This window comes from Leuciscus leuciscus, assembly GCF_965113295.1.
Source record: "Leuciscus leuciscus genome assembly, chromosome: 18".
NCBI lineage: Eukaryota > Metazoa > Chordata > Actinopteri > Cypriniformes > Leuciscidae > Leuciscus > Leuciscus leuciscus.
In genome coordinates this window covers 15,326,421-15,347,976 of record NC_138742.1, presented here as the reverse complement: position 1 = coordinate 15,347,976, position 21,556 = coordinate 15,326,421, and the positions used below count along the sequence as shown (strand labels likewise).

Sequence of the window (21,556 nt, the reverse complement as noted above, 5' to 3'; positions counted from 1 at the left end):
CTTCAGTGATTAAAGAATATTTGCCCCCTGGTTTAGAATCACTAATTTGCTGTAGAATAATTTGTAACATTATGAAATAGCTTATGTACATGAATGGGCAAATATAATAGAAATAAAGAATATATGGACTGTAATGATAATGAGTGCAGCATAAAAAAATAAAAAAAACCTTTTGCTTTTGAAAATCAAGAACAAAAAGCGTTTCTCACTTCTTCATTTTTTACATTAGGTTCCTGGGTGTGTTTCATAAAAATGTAATAGCCTAAACATGTCCTTTCTGTATCGCTATTTCTATCATAAAGGTTTTTACAATCTAAAGAGATCAGCTCAAGTTCAAAGTTCACACAGTAGTTGTAGTTCAACGTTTTGTTTGACACAAAGGCTTTGGTTTGAGCTCAGTTGAGAAGTCAGCATGCTCTCACTTCCTGTGACATATATTGCAGCCTCCATCAAGAAAGTCTGGTAATCGTCTCCAATGATGGAGTCCAACTCAACCTGTCAATTAGTCAATTTTGATTTTACGCACAAATTTCTGCCCTCAGTCTACGTGACTGTTTTCACTCTTGGAGTGATTGGCAACTGCTTCGGGCTGAAATCTGTGCATGATAACTGGAAGAAAATGGGCAATGTTAACATATTTGTGCTCAACCTTTGCCTGGCAGACATTTTATATCTTTTCACTTTGCCGTATTTGGTGGTTTACTACGCATCCAACAGCGAATGGATATTTGGACATGTTTTCTGCAAGATTTTAAGATTGTGTTTCTGCATCAATCTGTACGGCAGCATTGGGTTCCTCACGTGCATCAGCGTATACAGGTATCTCGGCATCGTTCACACTTTGAGAGTTAAAGGCAGGATTACAGCTAAACACTCTGTGGTGATTGTTTCGCTGGTCTGGTTTTTTGTTTTTCTTCAGTGTCTGCCTGATATGTTTTTTGACAAAACCCCCAGCAACAAAACAACTTGTTTTGACACAACTTCGGACCAGCACATTAGGGAATACCTGAAGTACAGCATCGGAAGGACGGTTGTTGGATTCGGGATCCCGTTGTTAATCATGTTATGCTGCTACGGACATGTGGCGTTTACTCTGATGACCAAGAAAGACATCGATGTGATCTTGAAGCTGAGGTGTCTCAGGCTGGTTGTCGTTCTCACGCTGCTCTTCTCTATTTGTTTCATTCCTTATCATATTTTTCGAAATTTCAACTTGGCAACTCGAATCTCCAAGCTGGACGGCACGTGTCAGAAATGGTATTCTGATGTGTACATCGCAAACCAAGTTGGTAATGCATTGGCATGCATGAATAGTGCGATCAACCCACTGGTTTACCTCTTTAACAGTGATGAACTGCTAATGAAGTGTTTTATGAGGTGCAGACGAGCACGTCAATCTCCTGCCGTCTCTCTTGTGGAGGAATCTCCCTTTCAGACGCATAATATTGACAGCGTGCCCATGAAATAGAGATGAATAGAGATTCTTTGTGTGATAACCTTTTTCTTGCCTCGAGGACACCACTGTTTGTCTAGACTGCAGTGAATAAAATGATTCTTATCTCGTTCATTTTGATGTTACACGCGGTTATGCCCTCCATTTCAGTAGGCTAATAGCCTACATCTTGTGACAGGATATATGCACTTACCGCTTCACTGGATTATGTCAAACAGAACTGAGTTTGTTCTTATTGTGTTCCAGTTCAAAGCATGTTAAGTAAACTCAGAAGAACTTCATAACTGATATTTTTGAGTTATTTATCAATATTACAGTATTGCTCTTGTTTTTTCATGCAACTGAAAACTACTGTTGCTATGTAAACAAAACAAAAACAATGTTTTTTATACACAGGATATAGGCCTATTACAATGGAACCGTGTAATGAAGCCACATTAAGATTTGGCACACCAAGCATTCTTATGACTTAGTAGCCTATTTAGCCATGTGGTAAATTAAAAGCCGAAAAGATCTGATTTTTGTTCAAGATGATTTGAGATGAAAATAAATAGACTTGCATCCACAACTTGTACATAACTTTGTAAGGTAAAGACCCATTAAAGGTTGTATCAGCGATTTCAGGCCCAAACATAAATGATCACATTCATCTAATCCGATCCGCTAGCTACCCGCCCCATAAGCAGGCCGTCAATAAAACGTGAAAAAAAAAGATCTGCACACAAAAACAATTGGTTTCACCAACCACTCAAAACCAAAATAAATAGTGTTCCAACCAATCACCGACAGGGGTGGGTGTTGTGAGGTTTTCGCGTGCAGCCGTCATAGGCAGCCGCACGAGCGCAAAACCTCACAACACCCACCCCTGTCTGTCTAGCGCAGGGGTAGGCAACCTAAGGCACGCGTGCCAACACTGGCACGCGGAGGGTTAATCGCTGGCACACAAGCAAATGCGAGAGAAGTGTAGGCTATGTATTTCATTCAGATAAAGTAGTCTAGTTTTTTGCCGGTCAAATGCACTCGGGCTCCCCATGATTAACATCGCGCAACATCAGCATCACACGTGCACACGGAACGCACATGTAGGAAACCTCGTGAATTACGGCCGTTTCACGCATATTTTTTTCGGCGTACATGTTAATCCACACCGGGAGCAGGAGCAGCGCGTGAGCGCCCAACAGGAGCGTCGCGTGAGCAGCAGTGAAGCAGGGGTTTCGCCGCCGAGTCTATTTTGTCTGCGCTGCTCACGCTCAATTTAAAGCCCCCTTTCACACAGAGATTCCAGAAAATACACGGATAAAGTGACCCGAGATTTGACCCGGGTTCGTTTGATTTTGGTTCATTCACACTGCCAGTGATTTTCCGGAATCATAGAGTGCGTTCTCACACAAGCCGTAAAGACACGTGACATCGATGCAACTTAAAATGTCTTAAGTTTCCCTATGAGCTGCGATTTCTCTCTCTGATTCGATCATAAACTTGCGCATAACGTATCGTTTCACTTGCTGGCGAACGATCCCGGCTTCAGCGTCATCACTACGACACGGCATTATTACGGCTTTTGTTCACACAGCGCGCGTTCCGGGACTGAACACGGCAATGTTACTAGGTCCCCAACCCGGCATCAATCCCGGGTCGTGTTTGCATTCACACAGAAGGCAAAGCGCTGTGCGCTGGGTTCAAAGCGCTGTGCGCTGGGTTCAAAGCGCTGTGCTAAAGTGAAAGCACACTTTTGATGGACAAAATAAATATGATTCCAAACAAAAGTGCCCAAAATGCACAGAATGTGCATGTCTAGTGTGTTTTAACAAGAACTGGATTAGGTTATGTCAGAAAAGAAAATTAAGACTCAAAAATATTTATATAAAATTTACCCATTTAAACTTGTTTTTATTATTCAGTTTGGGTAAAAGGATATGGTATTTTATATAAAAAAATATATATATATAGAAAATAAATATTTGTGTGTGCTGTAAAGTAGTTAGAAAAAATTAAATCGGAATCGGCTAAAAAAATAGGTATCGGCAGGTCAAACTCAATGGAATCGGCCTAGAAAATTGTAATCGGTGCATCTCTAGTTAGGAGTTATAAATATTATTAAATTGTCTATCTAAATCTAAAACAAATTTCAAGAGAAATATTTAAATTTCTGTACTATTTCTGTGTAAGCCATTATGAAAATGTGAAATGTTTGTGTATTTATATGAGTGTATATATATATATATATATATATATATATATATATATATATATATATATATATATAGGCTATGTGTGTGTTGTGGCACAGTGATGAACTTGGAAACTTAAAAATGGCACTTTATGACAAAAAGGTTGCCGACCCCTGGTCTAGCGGATCCTTAGGAAAGATTAGATGAATGTGATCATTTATGTTTGGGCCTGAAATCGCTGATACAACCTTTAAATACAATACATATCTATGGATTCATTTGGAACAAGGATAAATGTGGATATATTTAGATATTTAAGATAATGTATTACAATTTTAGGAGCATTTTAGTTTACTTTTGTAAGATAAATATTACTGTGTTGGGTCAAAACAAAAGGTAATAGTTTTTCTTTGTCCCATTATTGTCTTGGTCACAGATTGTAAATATGAATTATTATTTTTTATATCTTTGTATATGTTCTTTTTTTAGCATTTAGAGTTTTTTTTTTAAAACACCATGCACCACAAATACTGTTAAGATCAAGGTAATTGTTAAATCAATAAATATTTACGAAAAACTTTTTGTCATTTTTGTCTATAGCTTCTGGAGATACATTATTTTTTAACAGTTCACATTGAAGTTCATGACTGTCAAGTGCATATATTGATCTTGCTTTATATAGGGATGCATTGATATTGAAATGTTAGCAGATACCAACAAGACGTGCTAGGGTGATATTAAAATTGTATTGTCCAAAAAAATAAAAAAAAATAAAAAAATAATCTAATTGCAAAATTGGTGGAAATACCTGTATACATTGATGAGCCAAAACATAATGACCAGTCACAGGTGAAACGATTACCATTGATCATCTTCTAACAAGGCCACATATTAATGTCTGGGTAGATTAGATGGTAAGCAAACAATCAGGTCTTGTAATCAACGTGTTGGATGCAGGAGAAATGGGCAGGAATAAAGATCTGAGTGACTTTAACAAGGGCCAAATTGTTATGGCAAGGCACCTGGGTCAAAGTATCTCTGAAACTGCAAGGCTTGTGGGTTTCTCCCGGTCAGCAGTGGTGTGAATTTACCAGCAGTGGTCCGAGGAGGGACAAACCACAAACCGGCGACAGGGTGTTGGGCTACCTAGTCTGGTCTAGTCCTTCTATGGCACAAGTCACACAAAATTTTAATGATGGTTATGGGAGGAATTTCACGAGTTCACACTTACGAATGATCAGAGAGTAAATGGTTATGCGTATTTGGCGTGCTGTCTGGGGGGAGGGCTCCGAGCTCAGAAATTGGGCCCGAACCCAGAGTACTCCCCCGTCTCTGGTTTAGGAAGATAACCAAGCAAGTGTGAGGAGATGGGGTGGTGGAGGGATGCTGAAAACTGTCGAGGAATATGGGTAAGTCGACTGCGTATATTTATAGGTTTAACTCATGCTGATTGAGTGGACCTGTTGATTACTGATTGATGACAGCTGGTTAGAATGACTTACTTGCTAAATTATTAGAACGTGTTCCTCCCGAACCTTGTTAATAAAACATGTGTCCCAACATAGTGCATCACACTCTGCTGCATATGGGGCTGCTTAACCAGTCCGATCAGAGTGCCTATGATGACCCCGTCAACCGTCAAAAGCACCTACAATGGACACATGAGCATCGTAACTGGACCTTGGAGCAGTGGAAGAAAGTCGCCTGGTCCGATCAGTCCCCTTTTCTTTTACATCACATGGATGGCCATGTACATGTGCGCCGTTTACCTGGGGAAGTGATGGCACCTGGATGCACTGTGGGATGATGACAAGCTGATGGAGGGGGTGTCCCTGGGAAACCCTGGATCTGGTTATTCATGTGGACATAAATTTGACACATGCCACCTATACCTAAACACTGTTTCAGACCAGGTACACACCTTCATGACAATGGTGTTCCCTGGTGGAAGTGGCATCTTTCAGAAGGATAAGGCACGCTGCTACACTACTCAAATTGTTCAGGAATGGTTTGTGGAACATGATGAAAAGTTCAAGATGTTGCCCTGGCCTCCAAATTCCCAAGATCTCAATCCAATAGAGCATCTGTGTATATTTTGTATTTAAACTAAATGACTTTGTGTGGCTAGTGGATAAAAAGCATAAAGACTAACAGTCAGCAACATAACACTAGCTGTATGCTCGCTGAGCTTGTGAACTCTTGGTTGGGCAGACATTAAAGGACAAGGCCAGGCGGCACAGATCATATGTCTACATGTCATCAGGGTGGGGGGTGATGCACAAGCTTCTCTTGCTCAGTTACATTAAAATGAGCGTCTGAAATACATCACACTGCTGGGATCTTCCCGGATCTTCTAGTTTTTGCTAATGATGGACGCGCTTCCAAAGGACTTCCTCAGAAGAACCCGTTGTGACAGTGCTGGTGAGTTCAAAGAGTTCAACTGAACTGATTGAGTGTGAACAGGCAACAGATGAATAGTATTGAAAGCTTACATACAGCACAAGCTGTCAGGATAAGGCAACACTTTTTTATGTTGATGATTTTAATTTTGGCTTGTGCATTATTTGGTTCTAGTTTGCTACATTGAGCTAAAATTTGCTGGAGAACCAGCAGATACAATTATTAACATGTTTATTTCAGTCACTATGAAGCACATAGCACATGTGGTCACGGTGTAGTATGTGTAATCAAGGAAGCTGTCTCGGGGCAAAGATATCAGATATCAGAGTAAAAGGAAAACGCAAAGAGGGCACACAGCTGCCTCTTTACTTGTCTGAAAGCTTCCTGAGATTATATTAAGGTTGTTTTTGAACCATTCTTAACAGAAAACATACAAACCAGAACATAAAGACCTTTTAATTTTTAACCCAACTAAAATAAACACATGAAACATAGAAAATGTGTTTGTTATTTTTATTTATAAATTTAGCTAAAAGTTACTTGGAGACTTTATGGTTGACAATTGTTAGTAGAGCATGTTCATAATTACTGTAATGTACACCAGTATTCTGCTAGGATACATATCTTTGTGAACTTGAAGGGAACATTCAGTAGAAATCACTTTCACATGGATTGGTAAAAAATTTACGCAAAGTGGCTCAGAAAATAGAATTATGAGTATTACTGTAAGTGCCACTTTCTTAAATATATTTTGGATCTAGACAGTGCAATAACATTGAGGCATTTTTACCGTGAGGAACTAATTGTGACACTTGACATTTATTGTGACATTAGATGTGACTTTTAAAACGTGTAACTTTTGTAACCTTTGGCTCTCTTGCGGTTGGAAAATAAAACGACATGAGTCTTGTGTAAGAACATTGTTTTTTTATTGTGCTTCGTCTATGTATTTCTTTTTGCGGATGAATGTGATCGAGGCACATGTAATCCGGTATATAGGGCCTACATACACATCTTATCAGATCGTATGGACAAATAAATAACAGCGTTTTTTTTTATTATTCTTTTTTTCAACAGGCGGTCAGAGGGTTGTCGTTTTAAATGACCCATGGGTAATTTTGGTACAACAAACTTTTAAACTTTACGCTTTATCCACAACCAGAGCTTTTTTTTCTCTGTGTACGCATAATGCGACAGGCATGGGCGACTAGCCTATGCAATTTCCCACGAAATCCGCCCTGACAGCTTTAAAATAAAAGTAATTAATACAGGTTTAAGGTGTATTTGGGAAAATACATGATTTGTAAAACTTCAGTCATTACATTACAGTGCATTGATGCCCCATCTGAAGAGAAACCACACATGCATCAGTTTTCTGCAGGTAGTGAGTGACGTCAGCATCCTGTCTGCGTGCTGTACTGCATCACAGCAGCCCCATCTTTTACATAAGGCTTTCTGCAGAGGAGGTGTTAGGCTAGATTATTAAGGCCATGATATCAAATGACACATGGTGACCAGGGATCAACCTGATATTAGGCACATGCAGAATCAGACATGACCCTTAAACGCGTAAGTCTGTCTGACGTCTTGCTAATCTTATTTACCACATCCTGATCTAGATTTTGAACTAGGCCTCATTGTGCCACAGTTGGGTGATGCTAAATGGGCCATCATGGATTTGCCAAGAGCAATATTGAAATTCATTTTTAATTTGAAGACAAGTGTTTACAGAATCTTTTAGAATATATTTTTATACTTTAATGAAGAATAAGATCACAACCTGTAGATCAAAACCAGTATTAAGTTAGAGCTAGTTGGATAAGAAATTGAAACAATACAATTTTATAAAAAAAATTAAAATTACACACACACACACACACACACACACACACACACACACACACACACACACACACACACACACACACACACACACACACACGTGTGTGTTTGTGTAATTTTTATTTTTTTTATAAAATTGTATTGTTTTACTTGAGAACTTTACAAATGAAGACACTATATAATTAAGACTAACCGTGACAGTTTCGAAAATATATACAGGAACATATCTGAAAATAATGTTTTATTTTTATTTAGGAATGGCTATCACTTTTCTCATGAAGCCGAAAGTGACTGGCTCAAAGCCTCCAAACTTCAGGGTTAATTAAGTCAATTACCAATGGCAGCCAGGATTCTGTCTCTCCACCATGCCAAACCTGTCTCTCCTCCCAACTGTCCCCGCCTCAGTCAGGTGACCTGAGCAGGAACAGGGTTGATGGGAACCCAGCCATGTGTTCTTAGTTTCTAAACATACAGTCAGCAGTGCAGGGCCCAACGACATGTCCTCCGAGCAGAAGGAGCTCACACAGACACCTCTGCTCAAGATATGGGTGCCATGGATGAGCACTTCCTTAAGCCAGAGGAGAGGCTGTAAGTGAGGGGATATCTTAATTCACCTGCCTTTCCTTAACTTATTTGCTATTTGCTTTTTCTCTGTCCTCTAAAATTGTTGGTGTTAAATGCTGTTAACCTCTTGTAGATGATCAACCCAGGTGTTGTGAACTTCAGCCCTGCCTGCTTCCTTTGTCTACATTGATTTGATCTCATAGCGTCTTGAAGCTGCACCAAGCAGCAAGTTGTGTTCTTGAGAGCTTTGTTTCTTCAGCTGTGGAGATGGAATGGAAAGGAATATTAAGTGCTGGAGTTGGCTTCAAGACTATCACCAATGCGATTCCTTGTTTGCTGCTGTGGGATGTTCTTTCAGTAGTTTTTATACATTCAGCTTCTTCGCTATCCAAGTCATATGAATAACCCTGCCGTCTCAGTACAATAATAATAATAATATGTTTATTTTTTATAGATTATTAAGGCCATGATATCAAATGACACATGGTGACCAGGAAACAACCTGATATTAGGCACATGCAGAATCAGACATGACCCTTAAATGCGTAAGTCTGTCTGCAGTCTTGCTAATCTTATTTACCACATCCTGATCTAGCTTTTGATAGGCCTCATTGTGCCACAGTTGGGTAATGCTAAATGGGCCATCATGGATTCGCTAAGAGCAATATTGAAATTCATTTTTAATTTGAAGTGTTTACCGTGTCTTTTAGATTATATTTTTAAACTTAAAAGTAGAATAATTCTATGTTTATTTTTATACAGATTATTAAGGCCATGATATCAAATGACACATGGTGACCAGGGAACAACATCATATTAGGCACATGCAGAATCAGACACTTTTCAAGGACCCAAAGTCGCATCAAAAAATAATACAAACAGTTGACAGACAAAGAGACAAGCAATCTGCTTATTATAACAATCAAACAAGCAGAAAAGCAGATGGAGACAACCAATAACTACAAATAATTAACATGAGAAGTTATATAATCAAAGAAAACATCCATTTCGATAAAGCATGTACACATAAAAAGTGTAAGACAGAGAAATAGAGAGGAAAATGATTATTTACTGAGCATGGTGAATAGATGAGTTTTAAGTTGAGATTTGAAGGTCTGGAGGTTAGGGGTGGCACGAAGATTAGGGGGCAGCTTATTCCATAGTTTAGGGCCTACAACAAAACTAAAAGCCCTACCACCCACAGTAGAGAGTTTATACTTGGGTACCACAAGCAAATTGTCATTGCTAGATCTAAGGGTCCGGGCAGGAACATACAAATCAGTATAGAATCAACAACAATCTAATGATGATGGACAGGTTTCAGTGCAGAATTCAATGGGTTCCTGTATGTTCTTTTGATGCTGCCATAAGCTATGCCAGTCCTCTTCTTGTACCTCTTTCATGCTTCATTCAGGCTATCAAATAGATTTTATACTGACATCATCTTGTAAATGCATATAGAATCTCAATCCTTGTGATAGAAACCTTACTCATTCTTTAAAGTCAATGTTTTCTACTGGTCCACAGCTTCACGGCCCCAGTTTACAAACTGTCCTACAATGATTGTGATGGTTGGACTGCCGGCCAGGGGTAAGACCTACATCTCCAAAAAGTTAACCCGGTACCTAAATTGGATTGGAGTCCCAACTCAAGGTGAGTGTATGCATCAGGAAAGTGATCAGCTCTTAATTGCAAGCATTGTTTATGTTCGTAGTACGTATACAGTATAAACAGTGGGGGAAATAATTATTTGATCCCCAGCTGTAAGTTGCCCCACTTACAAAGAAATGAAGGGTCTATAATTTTTATGGTAGGTTTATTTTAACGGATAGAGACAGAATATCAACCCAAAAAAAAAAGATTATATAAAGGTTGTAAACTGATTAGCATTTGATCGAGTGAAATAAGTATTTGATCCCCTACCAACCAGCAAGAATTCTGCCTCCCACAGATTGGTTATGTCCCCTTGTGTAACACAGATTAGTCCTGTCACTTCAAGAAAGTACTCCTAATGTCAGCTCGTAATGTGTATAAAAGAAACCTGTCCACAGAATCTGTATCTTCCATTCCATCCTCTCCACCACCATGGGCAATACCAAAGAGCTGTCAAAGGAGATCAGGGACAAGATTGTAGACCTGCACAAGGCTGGAATTGGCCACAAGATCATCAGCAAGAAGCTTGGTAAGAAAGGAGACAACTGTTGGTGCCATTATTCGGAAATGGAAGAAATACAAAATAACCATCAATCGCCCTCAGTCTCTGGAGCTCCATGCAAGATCTCACCTCATGGGGTACGGATGATCATGAGAAAGGTGAGGGATCAGCCCAGAACTACATGAGAGGAGCTTGTTAATGATCTCAAGGCAGTTGGGACCACAGTCACCAAGCAAACAATTGATAACACCCTAACACCGCAATGGATTGAAATCCTGCAGGTAACGCCCGCAAGGTCCCCCTGCTCAAGAAGGCACATGTACAGGCCCGTCTGAAGTTTGCCAATAAACATTTAATGATTCAGAGTAGGCTTGGGAGAAAGTGCTGTGGTCAGATGAGACCAAAGTTTAGCTCTTTGGCATCAACTCAACTCGTCATGTTTGGAGGAAGAGAAATGCTGACTATGACCCCAAGAACACCATCCCTACAATCAAGCAGGGAGGTGGAAACATTATTCTCTGGGGCTGTTTCTCTTCTAAGGGTACAGGACGATTTCACCGTATTGAGGGGCTGATGGACGAGGCCATGTACCGTAAAATCTTGTACGAGAACCTCCTTCCCTTAGCCAGAACACTGAAGATGGGTGGTGGATGGGACTTCCAGCTTGACAATGACCCAAAACATACCGCCAAGGCAACAAAGTAGTGGCTCAAGAAGAAGCACATTAAGGTCTTGGAGTGGCCTAGCCAGTCTCCAGACCTTAATCCTATAGAAAATCTGTGGAGGGAGCTGAAACCTCGAGTTGCAAAGCAACAGCCAAGAAACCTTAAGGATTTAGAAAGGATTATTTGGAAATGGAAGAAATACAAAATAACCATCAATCGCCCTCGGTCTGGAGCTCTGGGTTCGGGCCCAATATCCGAGCTCGGAGCCCTCTCCCCGGACAGCACGCCAAATATGCATACCATTTATTCTATCTAACTTATTTGTAAGTGTGAACTCGTGAAACTTCTTACCTCTGTACTTGCCAACAAAGGTTTCTCCACAAGTACTAAGGCATGTTTTTGCTTGGCGATCAATACTTATTTCACTCACTGAAATGCACATCAATTTATAACCTATATATAATGTGTTTTTGGTTGATATTCTGTCTCTATCCGTTAAAATAAACCTACCATAAAAATGATATACCCTTAATTTCTTTGGAAGTGGGCGAACTTACAAAATCAGCAGGGGATCAAATTATTATTTACCCCACTGTATATATATATATACATATATATTAAAATAATAATCTTAATTGTACTCTCAATGGCAAGCATTGTTTGTTAATTATTAAATGATTTGCTGATATAATGTTTAGCATTATTTGATTTAATTAAAAATATATGTAAGTGTGTGTGTGTGTGTGTGTGTGTGTGTTTAAATATAAATTGTTTGCTAACAAAGTTGTTCTGTTGTATGCAAAGTCTTTAATTTAGGTCAGTATCGAAGGGAGGCTGTGCAAACATACAAGAACTATGAATTTTTTCGGCCGGACAATGAGGAGGCCATGAAAATCCGCAGGTAAAATACATTTAAGATGACTATATATAACTTCTAAATATATTTGAACTCAATGTGAGCACTGAATTTGTCTTTTGTAACTATGTATTTGCATCATGTGTTCAGAGCCTGTGCCTCAAGTGCTATGAAGGACATTGCCAATTACTTTGCTAAGGAGCAGGGACAAGTAGCAGTGAGTCAAGAATGTAATGGATAACAGTTATGCTGTCTGTCCAAGCTATTAATAACCCAGTACCATTAAGATTATTATTATTACTGGATTAGTTTGGAATTCTTCACAGTTATTAAGGGGGTCAACAAATTCTTAAAATGTAAATCATTCTTTGACAAATACTCTTCACAGGTATTTGATGCTACCAATACCACGAGGGAGAGAAGAGGCGTCATCATCAGTTTTGCAAAGGAGAAGGGCTACAAGGCAGGTGCAGCAGGGTTTTACTTTTATTCAACAGTCTGCTTTATTAAAGTCTCCCTCTTCTACACATTGTATTCAGTGTGGTGATTTGTGGGATGTTACCTCAAAATGGTAACTTTCCAAGATATTTAATAAAGATTTTTTTATAAATTAAGGTATTTATTAATGTAAAATGCTTAAACCAGAGCCATTGCCTCATAGATAAAAATGTGACAGGATCCCGATGGGGAGACGAGTCCATTCTGTTTGAATGGAAGTCAATGAAGTAGATGCCTCAGTAGTGTACGCTGAATAAACCATTTAATTGTGGTAACAGCTTTTTGTCACATAAACCGACTGCCTGCCCACTAATCTTAAACATTGTTTATATTAAATATTAATTCTGGAGTGAGCTATGTTTGGATTACTGAAAATATCTGTTTTATAAGCGAGGTCATGGATGGTTTCGCGTCAGGGATGATTTATTTCACCACATATTCAGTTCCAACGTATCGGTGATCGAAAGGCGTAAATCTGACTTTTTTCTTGAAAGCAGTTCATTGACATGAAAGAATAAATCATTTTGAAAACAGTTAAACTACTGTCAGACTTTAATATTTTGTAAAATTGTTGTTTTTAGCAACCAACATTTCATAAGTAATGTTTATGTCCAGGTGTTTTTCATTGAGTCGATTTGTGACGACCCTGAAATCATTGAAGCAAATATAATGGTAAGATTGTTTTATTAAACCATTTATAATGTGAAACGTACTCGGTTAATAACGTAACCTCTGTTCTCTCTAGAAGAGGGAACGAGTACTGCGTAAGATATCATACGCTAGGGGAAAATCCTTTTTCCGCGAGATATTGAAGCCAAAAATTATCCTTAATTTTGTAATAATGCAAAACGCGTTGCGGCAGCATACAGACATAGGCGAGGCAGCTCGCGCGCCTATTGGCTGTTCTGCGGCAACTGCAGCAGCCTATCGAGCGAGGCCTGACGTGACGCCAGACCCAATGAGGGTGCTTCGCACCCGCTGCGTCACATCCCGCCGAAACGGGCGTGGTCTAGGCCTATAAATACCGCTCGCAGGCAGCTATTATCTGTTTTTTCATCATCGAAGCAACCAGAGCATGTGCATGCACGGCAAGATACGCAGTACTCGTTCCCTCTTCTAGAGAGAACCGAGGTTACGTTAGTAACCGAGTACGTTCTCTTACGAGAGGTCTCTCGTACTGCGTAAGATATCTTACGCTAGGGGACCCAATGCAAAATGCCGTGCATGCTGGGATCTGACACCAAAGACCCAAGGGCGAAAGCCCGGGGTTCATATAGTGCACAATCACCCAGGGAACTCACAGGGAGTCCGGGAAGAGGGAGGGGCGAAGCCGCACTCTTCCACATATGGCAGCGTCGCTTAGACGCGAATTACATCATACAGACAGGGCGGGGTACGGCCTGAACTGATGGGGAAATGTGGGTCTTACACAGTTTGCCCAGGCACATCTCGTGCTACTGCTTTTCACTGTCGATCATCGAGCTGTGCTCAGTAGACGCAGCATTCTGAGCTGATAGCATCAGGTCAGATAATACTGGTTAACTAGACCGACATCAGCCTGGCCTGCAGGGCGGGAACCTCTAGGTTGTAAAACCTTATAAATGTAGACGGGGAGGCCCAGCCCGCCGCCGTACAAATTTCTTGCAAGGCAATCCCACTCGACCAGGCCCACGAAGAGGCCATGCCTCTCGTGGAGTGCGCTCTGACACCCAACGGGCACTGCATGCCCTTGGAGGCGTATGCTAGCGCTATAGCATCAACTATCCATCTGGATAGGCTCTGTTTCGACGCGGCTAGTCCCTTAGAACGGCCGCTGAACGAAACAAAGAGCTGCTCTGTCTGTCTGAAAACAGACGAGCGAGACACATAAGCTCGTAATGCCCTGACTGGGCAAAGGAGGCTTGCGTCTCTTTCCTCATCAGGGACCGGTAGGGCTGACAGGGAGATGACCTGCGCCCTAAACGGTGTGTTGAGGGATTTTGGAACATAACCGTGCTTAGGTTTGAGTATAACCTTTGAGTCGCAAGGCCCAAATTCCATGCACGTCGCGCTCACAGAGAGCGCGTGTAAGTCCCCTATGCGCTTCACTGAAGCGAGAGCCAGCAGAAACACAGTCTTGAAAGACAGATGTTTCAGATCAATCGTCTGTAAAGGCTCGAATGGTCCACCTTTCATGGATGACTAAATCGTTCCTTCCTATTGACTGACCAAGCGTTGTTCTCGAGAACGCTGCTATAGCCGCCACATAAACTTTGAGCGTGGAAGGGGTCCTGCCCTTATCCAACAGCTCTTGTAGGAAGGAAAAGCACCTCCGTCACTCCACAGTCTGTGGGTGACACGCCACGGGCTGTGCACCAGCCCGAAAACACTGACCATTTCGAGGAGTAGAGACGTCTCGTAGACGGAGCTCTAGCCTGCGTGATCATGTTTAACACTCCTTTAGGGAGTTCAACATGTACCCGTTGATGGCCCAGACATGAAGGGACCACAATTCCGGGTGAGGATGCCAGATCGAGCCGTGGGCCTGAGAGAGGAGGTCTCTCCTCACTGGCACTGGCCACGGGGCAGTGCTCGCCAGCTGCATCACAACTGGGAACCAAGGTTGGTTTTCCCAGAACGGTGCTACAAGCAGTACTGAGCATCCTTCTTCCCTGATCCGCTCTATCACCTGAGGCAGGAGAGAGACGGGGGGGAAAAGCATAGAGCGGGCGGCGGGGCCATACATGAGCCAGCGCATCCCTGCTCTTGGAGAAAAATTCCGGACAGTGAGCGTTTTCTTGAGACATGAACAGGTCTACTTCCGCTCTGCCGAATTTCTTCCACAGCAGTTGGACTGTCTGTGGGTGTAGAGACCATTCACCTGCCGGAACATTGTTCCTGGACAGTCTGTCTGGTCCTATGTTTAGGAGCCCTGGCACGTGTGCTGCTCTCAGCGAGCGCAGGTTGCGCTGAGCCCATACCAGGAGGCGTTCTGCTAGCCTGTGCAGGTTCCTGGACCTGAGGCCGCCCTGGCGATTTATGTAGGACACCACAGACATGTTGTCCGAGCGGACCAGGACGTGGCGTCCTTTTATTTGGGGACAAAAACGCGTCAGCGCGTTGTCTACTACCAACATTTCGAGGCAGTTTATGTGCAGAAGCTTCTCCCGTTCTGACCACTGGCCGAAGAACGGTCTGCCCTCGAGCAGCGCTCCCCATCCCGAGGTGGATGCGTCCATAGACACCACCCTCACCCTCGAGGAAGTCCCCAGGCTTACACCTGATTGGTACCAGTCGTCAGCTTTCCAAGGTTTCAGAGCTGTGACACACTTCTGATTGACCTTGAGACGAAGCAGACCGGATGTCCACGCTCGGCGTGGGACTCGCGCTTTCAGCCAGAACTGCAGTGGGCGCATGCGGAGCAGGCCCAGCTGGAGCACTGATGATGCTGAGGCCATGAGACCCAGCATCTTCTGAAATTTCTTGAGCGGGACAGATGCGCCGCAGCGGAAAGAGTTCGCTGCACGCTGAATGTCTAACGCGCGCTGTGGTGATAGTCGCGCTATCATGGACAGCGAGTCCAGCTCTGTGCCCAGGAAAGATATCGTCTGACTGGGGGACAGAGAGCTCTTCGCCCAATTGACTCTGAGACCCAAATTCTCGAGGTGATCGAGTAAAATGGTCGTGTGCTTTATGAGCACTGAGCGAGATTGCGCTAGAATCAGCCAATCGTCCAAATAGTTCAGTACTCGCACGCCCCTCATTCTGAGGGGTGTGAGCGCCGCATCCATGCACTTCGTAAATGTACGGGGTGCCAGGGATAAACCGAACGGCAGGACTATGTACTGATATGCCTGGCCCTCGAAGGCGAATCTCAAAAATCGCCTGTGACGTGACGCTATCTGTATTTGAAAGTACGCGTCTTTCAGATCTATTGACACGAACCAATCTCCTCGGCGAATCTGCGCGAGGATTTTTCTGGTCGTGAGCATCCTGAACTGTCGCTTCACAAGCACTCTGTTCAGTTGCCTTAGATCTAGTATGGGTCTGAGACCCCCGTCTTTTTTCGGTACCAGGAAGTATCTGCTGTATAGCCCTCCTTCGCTCTGAACTTGAGAGAGAGGCTCTATGGCCCCTTTGCTCAATAGTTTCGCCACTTCGGCTCGAAGTAAATGTGCTACTTCTGTTTTACTGTGGTCTCGACGCGTGCCGTATAGCGGCGAGGGCGTCGGCGAAACTGCAGCGAATAGCCTCTTTTATAATGTTTAGCACCCACTTCGAAACCCCAGGTAGCTTTGCCCATGCATCTGCATGAATAGCTAGGGGTTGAATACGAAGCGTGCTCCGTTCGCTCAGCGATGGAGAGGCTTCGGTGTGCTGTAACACAAGCGTCGCGCTCGTGACATTTGAGGCAGGGGCGTGCTGATAACAGTGGGCAGATTGCCCGCGCTCGACTCCTCTGCGGCGGTCAACCGAGAGGGGGAGGGCTGGGCGAGTCCCGTAGGAACTGTCATGTCTGTGCGTGGATGTGGGCGCGGGATAGCGGGCACATTTACCACACCGAAAGCATTGTTCGCTTGAGTGAAGCGAATGCACGTTGGTTTCGTTTTTACAGAAACCGTGAGACATGCATAACGTAGTGTTTGTGGGCACTGGGTAGTGGGCACATTTACCACGTTTGATGCGCAATCGATCTGAGTCGATTTATGTGCGCGAGCCCTGTGTGACGGGCTGTGCTTGTGTGTAGAGATGGGCACTGGGCAGTGGGCATTCTTTCTACACATAAAACACCATCGGCCGTGGCAGGGACACCAGAAAATTCACTCTATGGGATTTATCTGGGTAGCCGTAAAAGCGGCGTTTGTGTGCAGGCAAGCGTGCTGCGTCGCTGACTTGTTTACTGCAGAATACACTGGAACAGTCACATTTACTGGAACTGAACGAGCGAGAAGTTGCCATAGAAACAGAGAGCGTCAACATACTGGCGTTTATTGCAGGCCTGCGTGCATTACAACAGGCTCGTTCACTGCAATATTGACATTTCCAGTTGCCCTAATTTCAGAGGGGAATGAGAAATGTATGAGAAAATGGAGGTCGGTCCGTCCGCAGCGGGACCAGAAACCCTCTTTTCTCCTTACGCCAGTGACGCACGGAAAACCATAGAAACGGTGTTTGGGTGCAGGCGAGCGGGTTGTACAACGCGCTCGTTGGCTGCAAAATACACATCTGCAGTCGCCTTTTCAGGGAACTGACAGAGCGAGCATTGACGGCATAATTTTATCTGCCGGTAGACCCGGGATCGAACACGGGTCTTTCGCGCGCGAAAACCTGAGAGTCTGCCACTGGGCCACAGGGGGAGACACATTGTCACTCAGTTAGCGCGATATTATCAGAGAGCGTCAACGTGCTGGCATTTTTTTGCAGGCATGCGTGTATTACAACAGGCTTGCTCGCTGCAATACTGACATTTCCAGTTGCCCTAACTTCAGAGGGGAATGAGAAATGTATGAGAAAATGGAGGTCGGTCTGTCCGCAGCGGGACCAGAAACACTCTCTTTTCTCCTTACGCCAGTGACGCACGGAAACCATAGAAACGGTGTTTGGGTGCAGGCGAGCGGGTTGTACAATGCGCTCGTTGGCTGCAAAATGCACATCTGCAGTCGCCTTTCAGGGAACTGACAGAGCGAAGTATTGGCGGCATAAGTTATCTGCTGCTAGACCGGGATTCGAACACCGATCTCTCGTGCGGAAAACCTAAGATTCCGCCACTGAGCCACAGGGGGGAACACAAAGGCTTTCAGATGCACGAGCATATAAGAGGAGGAGGAGCGGAGGAGCAGTCTCGGAGAAGGATGCCAGGTGAGTCCTAAGAGTCACCATAGGCAGTCACTAGCTCACAGTGAGGGCAGTCGCCGTCAGCGAGCGCGAGAGCTGCGTGATCCTCAGGAAAGGGGTCCTCAGGATCCTTCAAAAAGACGCCCAGCTCTTTTAGTGCAATGAGAGTGTGTGTCGCGGCGGCGAGCACACACACATACATAAACAGAGTAGCAGAGAAAGGATATAACGCCGGATAGCGCAGCAGGAAGGCAAGGTAGGCGGCGCGGCCAGCGACTTCAGGCCACTCGTCCCGCTGAAGGTGCTCTCTCTCAGACGGCGCGGCTTCTCTCCAGCTCCAGCGATGCGTGTGCTTCGCTTGAAGGATGAAAAATCAGATAATAGCTGCCTGCGAGCGGTATTTATAGGCCTAGACCACGCCCGTTTCGGCGGTATGTGACGCAGTGGGCGCGAAGCACCCTCATTGGGTCTGGCGTCACGCCAGGCCTCGCTCGATAGGCTGCTGCAGTTGCCGCAGAACAGCCAATAGGCGCGCGAGCTGCCTCGCCTATGTCTGTATGCTGCCGCAACGCGTTTTGCATTATTACAAAATTAAGGATCATTTTTGGCTTCAATATCTCGCGGAAAAAGGATTTTCCCCTAGCGTAAGATATCTTACGCAGTACGAGAGACCTCTCGTAAGAGAACTATTAAAAATGTTTTTAATAGTATGACATTATTATTTGCTTGTTTGTTTTATTTGATGTATTTTGACAGCAAGTTAAATTAAGCAGCCCGGATTATGAAAACTACGACAAAGAGGAAGCACTGGTGGACTTCCTGAAACGTATTGATTGCTACAAAATGTCCTATGTCTCCCTCGATGAGGAAAAGGACAGGTACACTGCTGCCAAAGTCTCTAATTTATTATGATGTTATTGTACATAACTTCCAACTATTACATGCAATATATAATTACAAATATTTCTTATTTTACTGACTTAACTCCTTTAAACTTCCTCCCCTCTGTTTCATAGGCACCTCTCCTTCATTAAGATCTTTAATGTGGGATCCAGATACCTCGTAAACCGGGTCCAGGATCACATGCAGAGTCGTATTGTGTATTACCTCATGAACATCCACGTCACTCCACGATCCATCTATCTGAGCCGCCATGGAGAAAGTGAGCTCAACCTGCTGGGACGAATCGGTGGAGACTCAGGTCTCTCCTCACAGGGCCTAAAGGTGATTTAGATAATAAACTAAACATAAAATCTCAGTTACACCTCAAAGTGTCAAAGCGTGTCAAAGTGTTACGTCCACATTAACCACATTTTTGTTTCGAAATGCCACACTAGCAAAGTGGCTTTTCCACACAGAAACATCTAAAACGCTTAAATCATCGTACTGTGCATGTGTAAGGGTGGGACAACTTGTCACCTGGCTGTCACTCACATGAAATCAATTCCCAATGGACAAAATCAAGTCCCGCCCTAAATTTTTTCTTGTTCAAGAAGTCATTTTACTCTGATATACATTTCAAAAGGAAAGTAAAGACTATCGCAACTTCTCCTGCAGACTGTAAATATTTGACTTCTAGCATAAAAAGCCATGTATTTCTGTGACTTGATTCGAACCTTCCTTAAAAGCAAAGATGTAGATTAGAATTGCATCTCTATCTTGTTGCTCAGTATGCTAGGGCCCTCTCCGAGTTCATCAGGGGTCAATCCATCAAGGACCTGAAGGTGTGGACCAGCCACATGAGAAGGACCATACAAACAGCAGAGGCACTTGGCGTCCCGTATGAACAGTGGAAGGCGTTGAATGAAATCGATGCGGTAAGCTAGTCATGCTCTGAATTAAAGTTGTATGCACAATTGCACATGAAATGCATATGTAACAGAGTAAAATCTGGATATTTTAAGGGTGTATGTGAGGAGATGACGTACGAGGAAATTCAGGCAACCAATCCAGAAGAGTTTGCCTTAAGAGACCAGGACAAGTACCGCTACCGATATCCAAAGGGTGAAGTGAGTTCTGTCCACAACAAAAATGTGTTTGTATGTGGAAATATATAGGGGAAAATGCCATTTTCTGTGTTCTGCAGTCATATGAAGACCTGGTGCACCGTCTAGAGCCAGTCATAATGGAGCTTGAGAGACAAGAGAATGTGCTGGTCATCTGCCACCAGGCAGTCATGCGTTGTCTACTGGCCTACTTTCTGGACAAAAGTGCAGGTCTAAACCAAAAGCAACCGGCCACTGCTGTCACAGACTATGAAACGCAATTGGTCACTTTGATAGCATCATCTGTGCCAATTTTACATCTCTGATTTCTCCACAGATGATCTACCATATCTAAAGTGTCCTCTGCATACTGTTCTCAAACTGACTCCATTAGCTTATGGTGAGTCGGTATAGCTGTGACTTTATTTCAAACATAATTTGGTGTCCTGTTATGTCTTAAAGGTGTGCTGTTACCACATGATTTTCCCCCATTACAAATGACTTAAATTATTCTGTGCCCTATTCATGGAAAGTGCTGCACATACTTTTGAGCAATAAATACTGTCATGTGTTCTTTTATTCCCTCCTTACAGGATGCAAAGTGGAATCCTTCTATTTGAACATTCAAGCAGTGAACACTCACAGGGACAAACCCACAGTAAGTCATGAAACCCTATGGAATGATGATTTTTAAACTCTGATGAATGTCTAAAAGGGATTTCTTGTTTGCATTCCAGAATGTGAATATCGCAAGAAAGCCAGAAGAAGCACTCCGGACTGTACCTGAACATCTATAATCCTAAAAAACAACAACTCAGATTTGCCATTTTTGCACAATTAATCTACACATGTATAGATTGTGTAAATGGATGGCAAGGTTGGAGGAAGAATATAAAAAAGGACAGAAGCATGTATTTTCATTAAGATTATCAAGACTTGATTATGCACAGTTTGGTCCAAAAATCTGAGACCACATCTGGAATGTTTTTTTTTTTTAATATGAAAGCTAAAAGGAAGACACTATGAAATGTATTTTTTCCCAACTCATTAAATTAACTCTTTAAACTCCTTTTAATTATGCTGATCATATATGTTGTTTTAAATGAGAAAATAAAAAAAAAACATACTTTTTGCGTTTTCACTAGTGGTCTTG

At 42.9% G+C, this 21,556-nt stretch overlaps 2 protein-coding genes across 10 annotated transcripts; both read left to right on the top strand.

Annotated features, from left to right (window-relative positions):
• The first annotated feature begins 13 nt into the window (after positions 1–13).
• On the top strand, positions 14–4,124 carry LOC309481416 (P2Y purinoceptor 1). The gene has a single exon (XM_082146319.1). The coding sequence runs from the start codon at positions 476–478 to the stop codon at positions 1,466–1,468; it is 993 nt and encodes a 330-aa protein (XP_082002445.1). The 5' UTR covers positions 14–475; the 3' UTR covers positions 1,469–4,124.
• Positions 4,125–5,179: 1,055 nt separating this feature from the next.
• On the top strand, positions 5,180–21,534 carry pfkfb1 (6-phosphofructo-2-kinase/fructose-2,6-biphosphatase 1). 9 transcript variants are annotated; one of them, XM_082144309.1, is made up of 15 exons: positions 8,312–8,454; positions 8,885–8,975; positions 9,958–10,083; positions 12,055–12,151; positions 12,257–12,323; positions 12,495–12,569; positions 13,220–13,276; positions 19,175–19,296; positions 19,435–19,642; positions 20,089–20,235; positions 20,323–20,427; positions 20,505–20,634; positions 20,741–20,803; positions 20,997–21,061; positions 21,141–21,534. In XM_082144309.1, exons 2-15 carry the CDS (start codon positions 8,972–8,974, stop codon positions 21,198–21,200), a joined length of 1,326 nt encoding a protein of 441 aa, XP_082000435.1. In that variant the 5' UTR covers positions 8,312–8,454; positions 8,885–8,971; the 3' UTR covers positions 21,201–21,534. The 9 variants fall into 9 exon arrangements, with proteins under 9 accessions (XP_082000431.1, XP_082000430.1, XP_082000435.1 ...); XM_082144307.1 differs by having other exon boundaries at positions 8,339–8,454; positions 8,564–8,975; XM_082144308.1 differs by having other exon boundaries at positions 8,341–8,771.
• The last annotated feature ends 22 nt before the right edge of the window (positions 21,535–21,556 follow it).

Excerpts from the sequence above, each read along its gene's own strand:
- LOC309481416 (XM_082146319.1), top strand. The coding sequence starts at position 476 with ATGATGGAGTCCAACTCAACCTGTCAATTAGTCAATTTTGATTTTACG.
- pfkfb1 (XM_082144304.1), top strand. The coding sequence starts at position 8,364 with ATGTCCTCCGAGCAGAAGGAGCTCACACAGACACCTCTGCTCAAGATA. Across the intron at positions 12,152-12,256 it reads GAGGCCATGAAAATCCGCAG|AGCCTGTGCCTCAAGTGCTA; the intron begins GTAAAATACATT and ends TCATGTGTTCAG. Across the intron at positions 20,428-20,504 it reads ACCGATATCCAAAGGGTGAA|TCATATGAAGACCTGGTGCA; the intron begins GTGAGTTCTGTC and ends TGTGTTCTGCAG.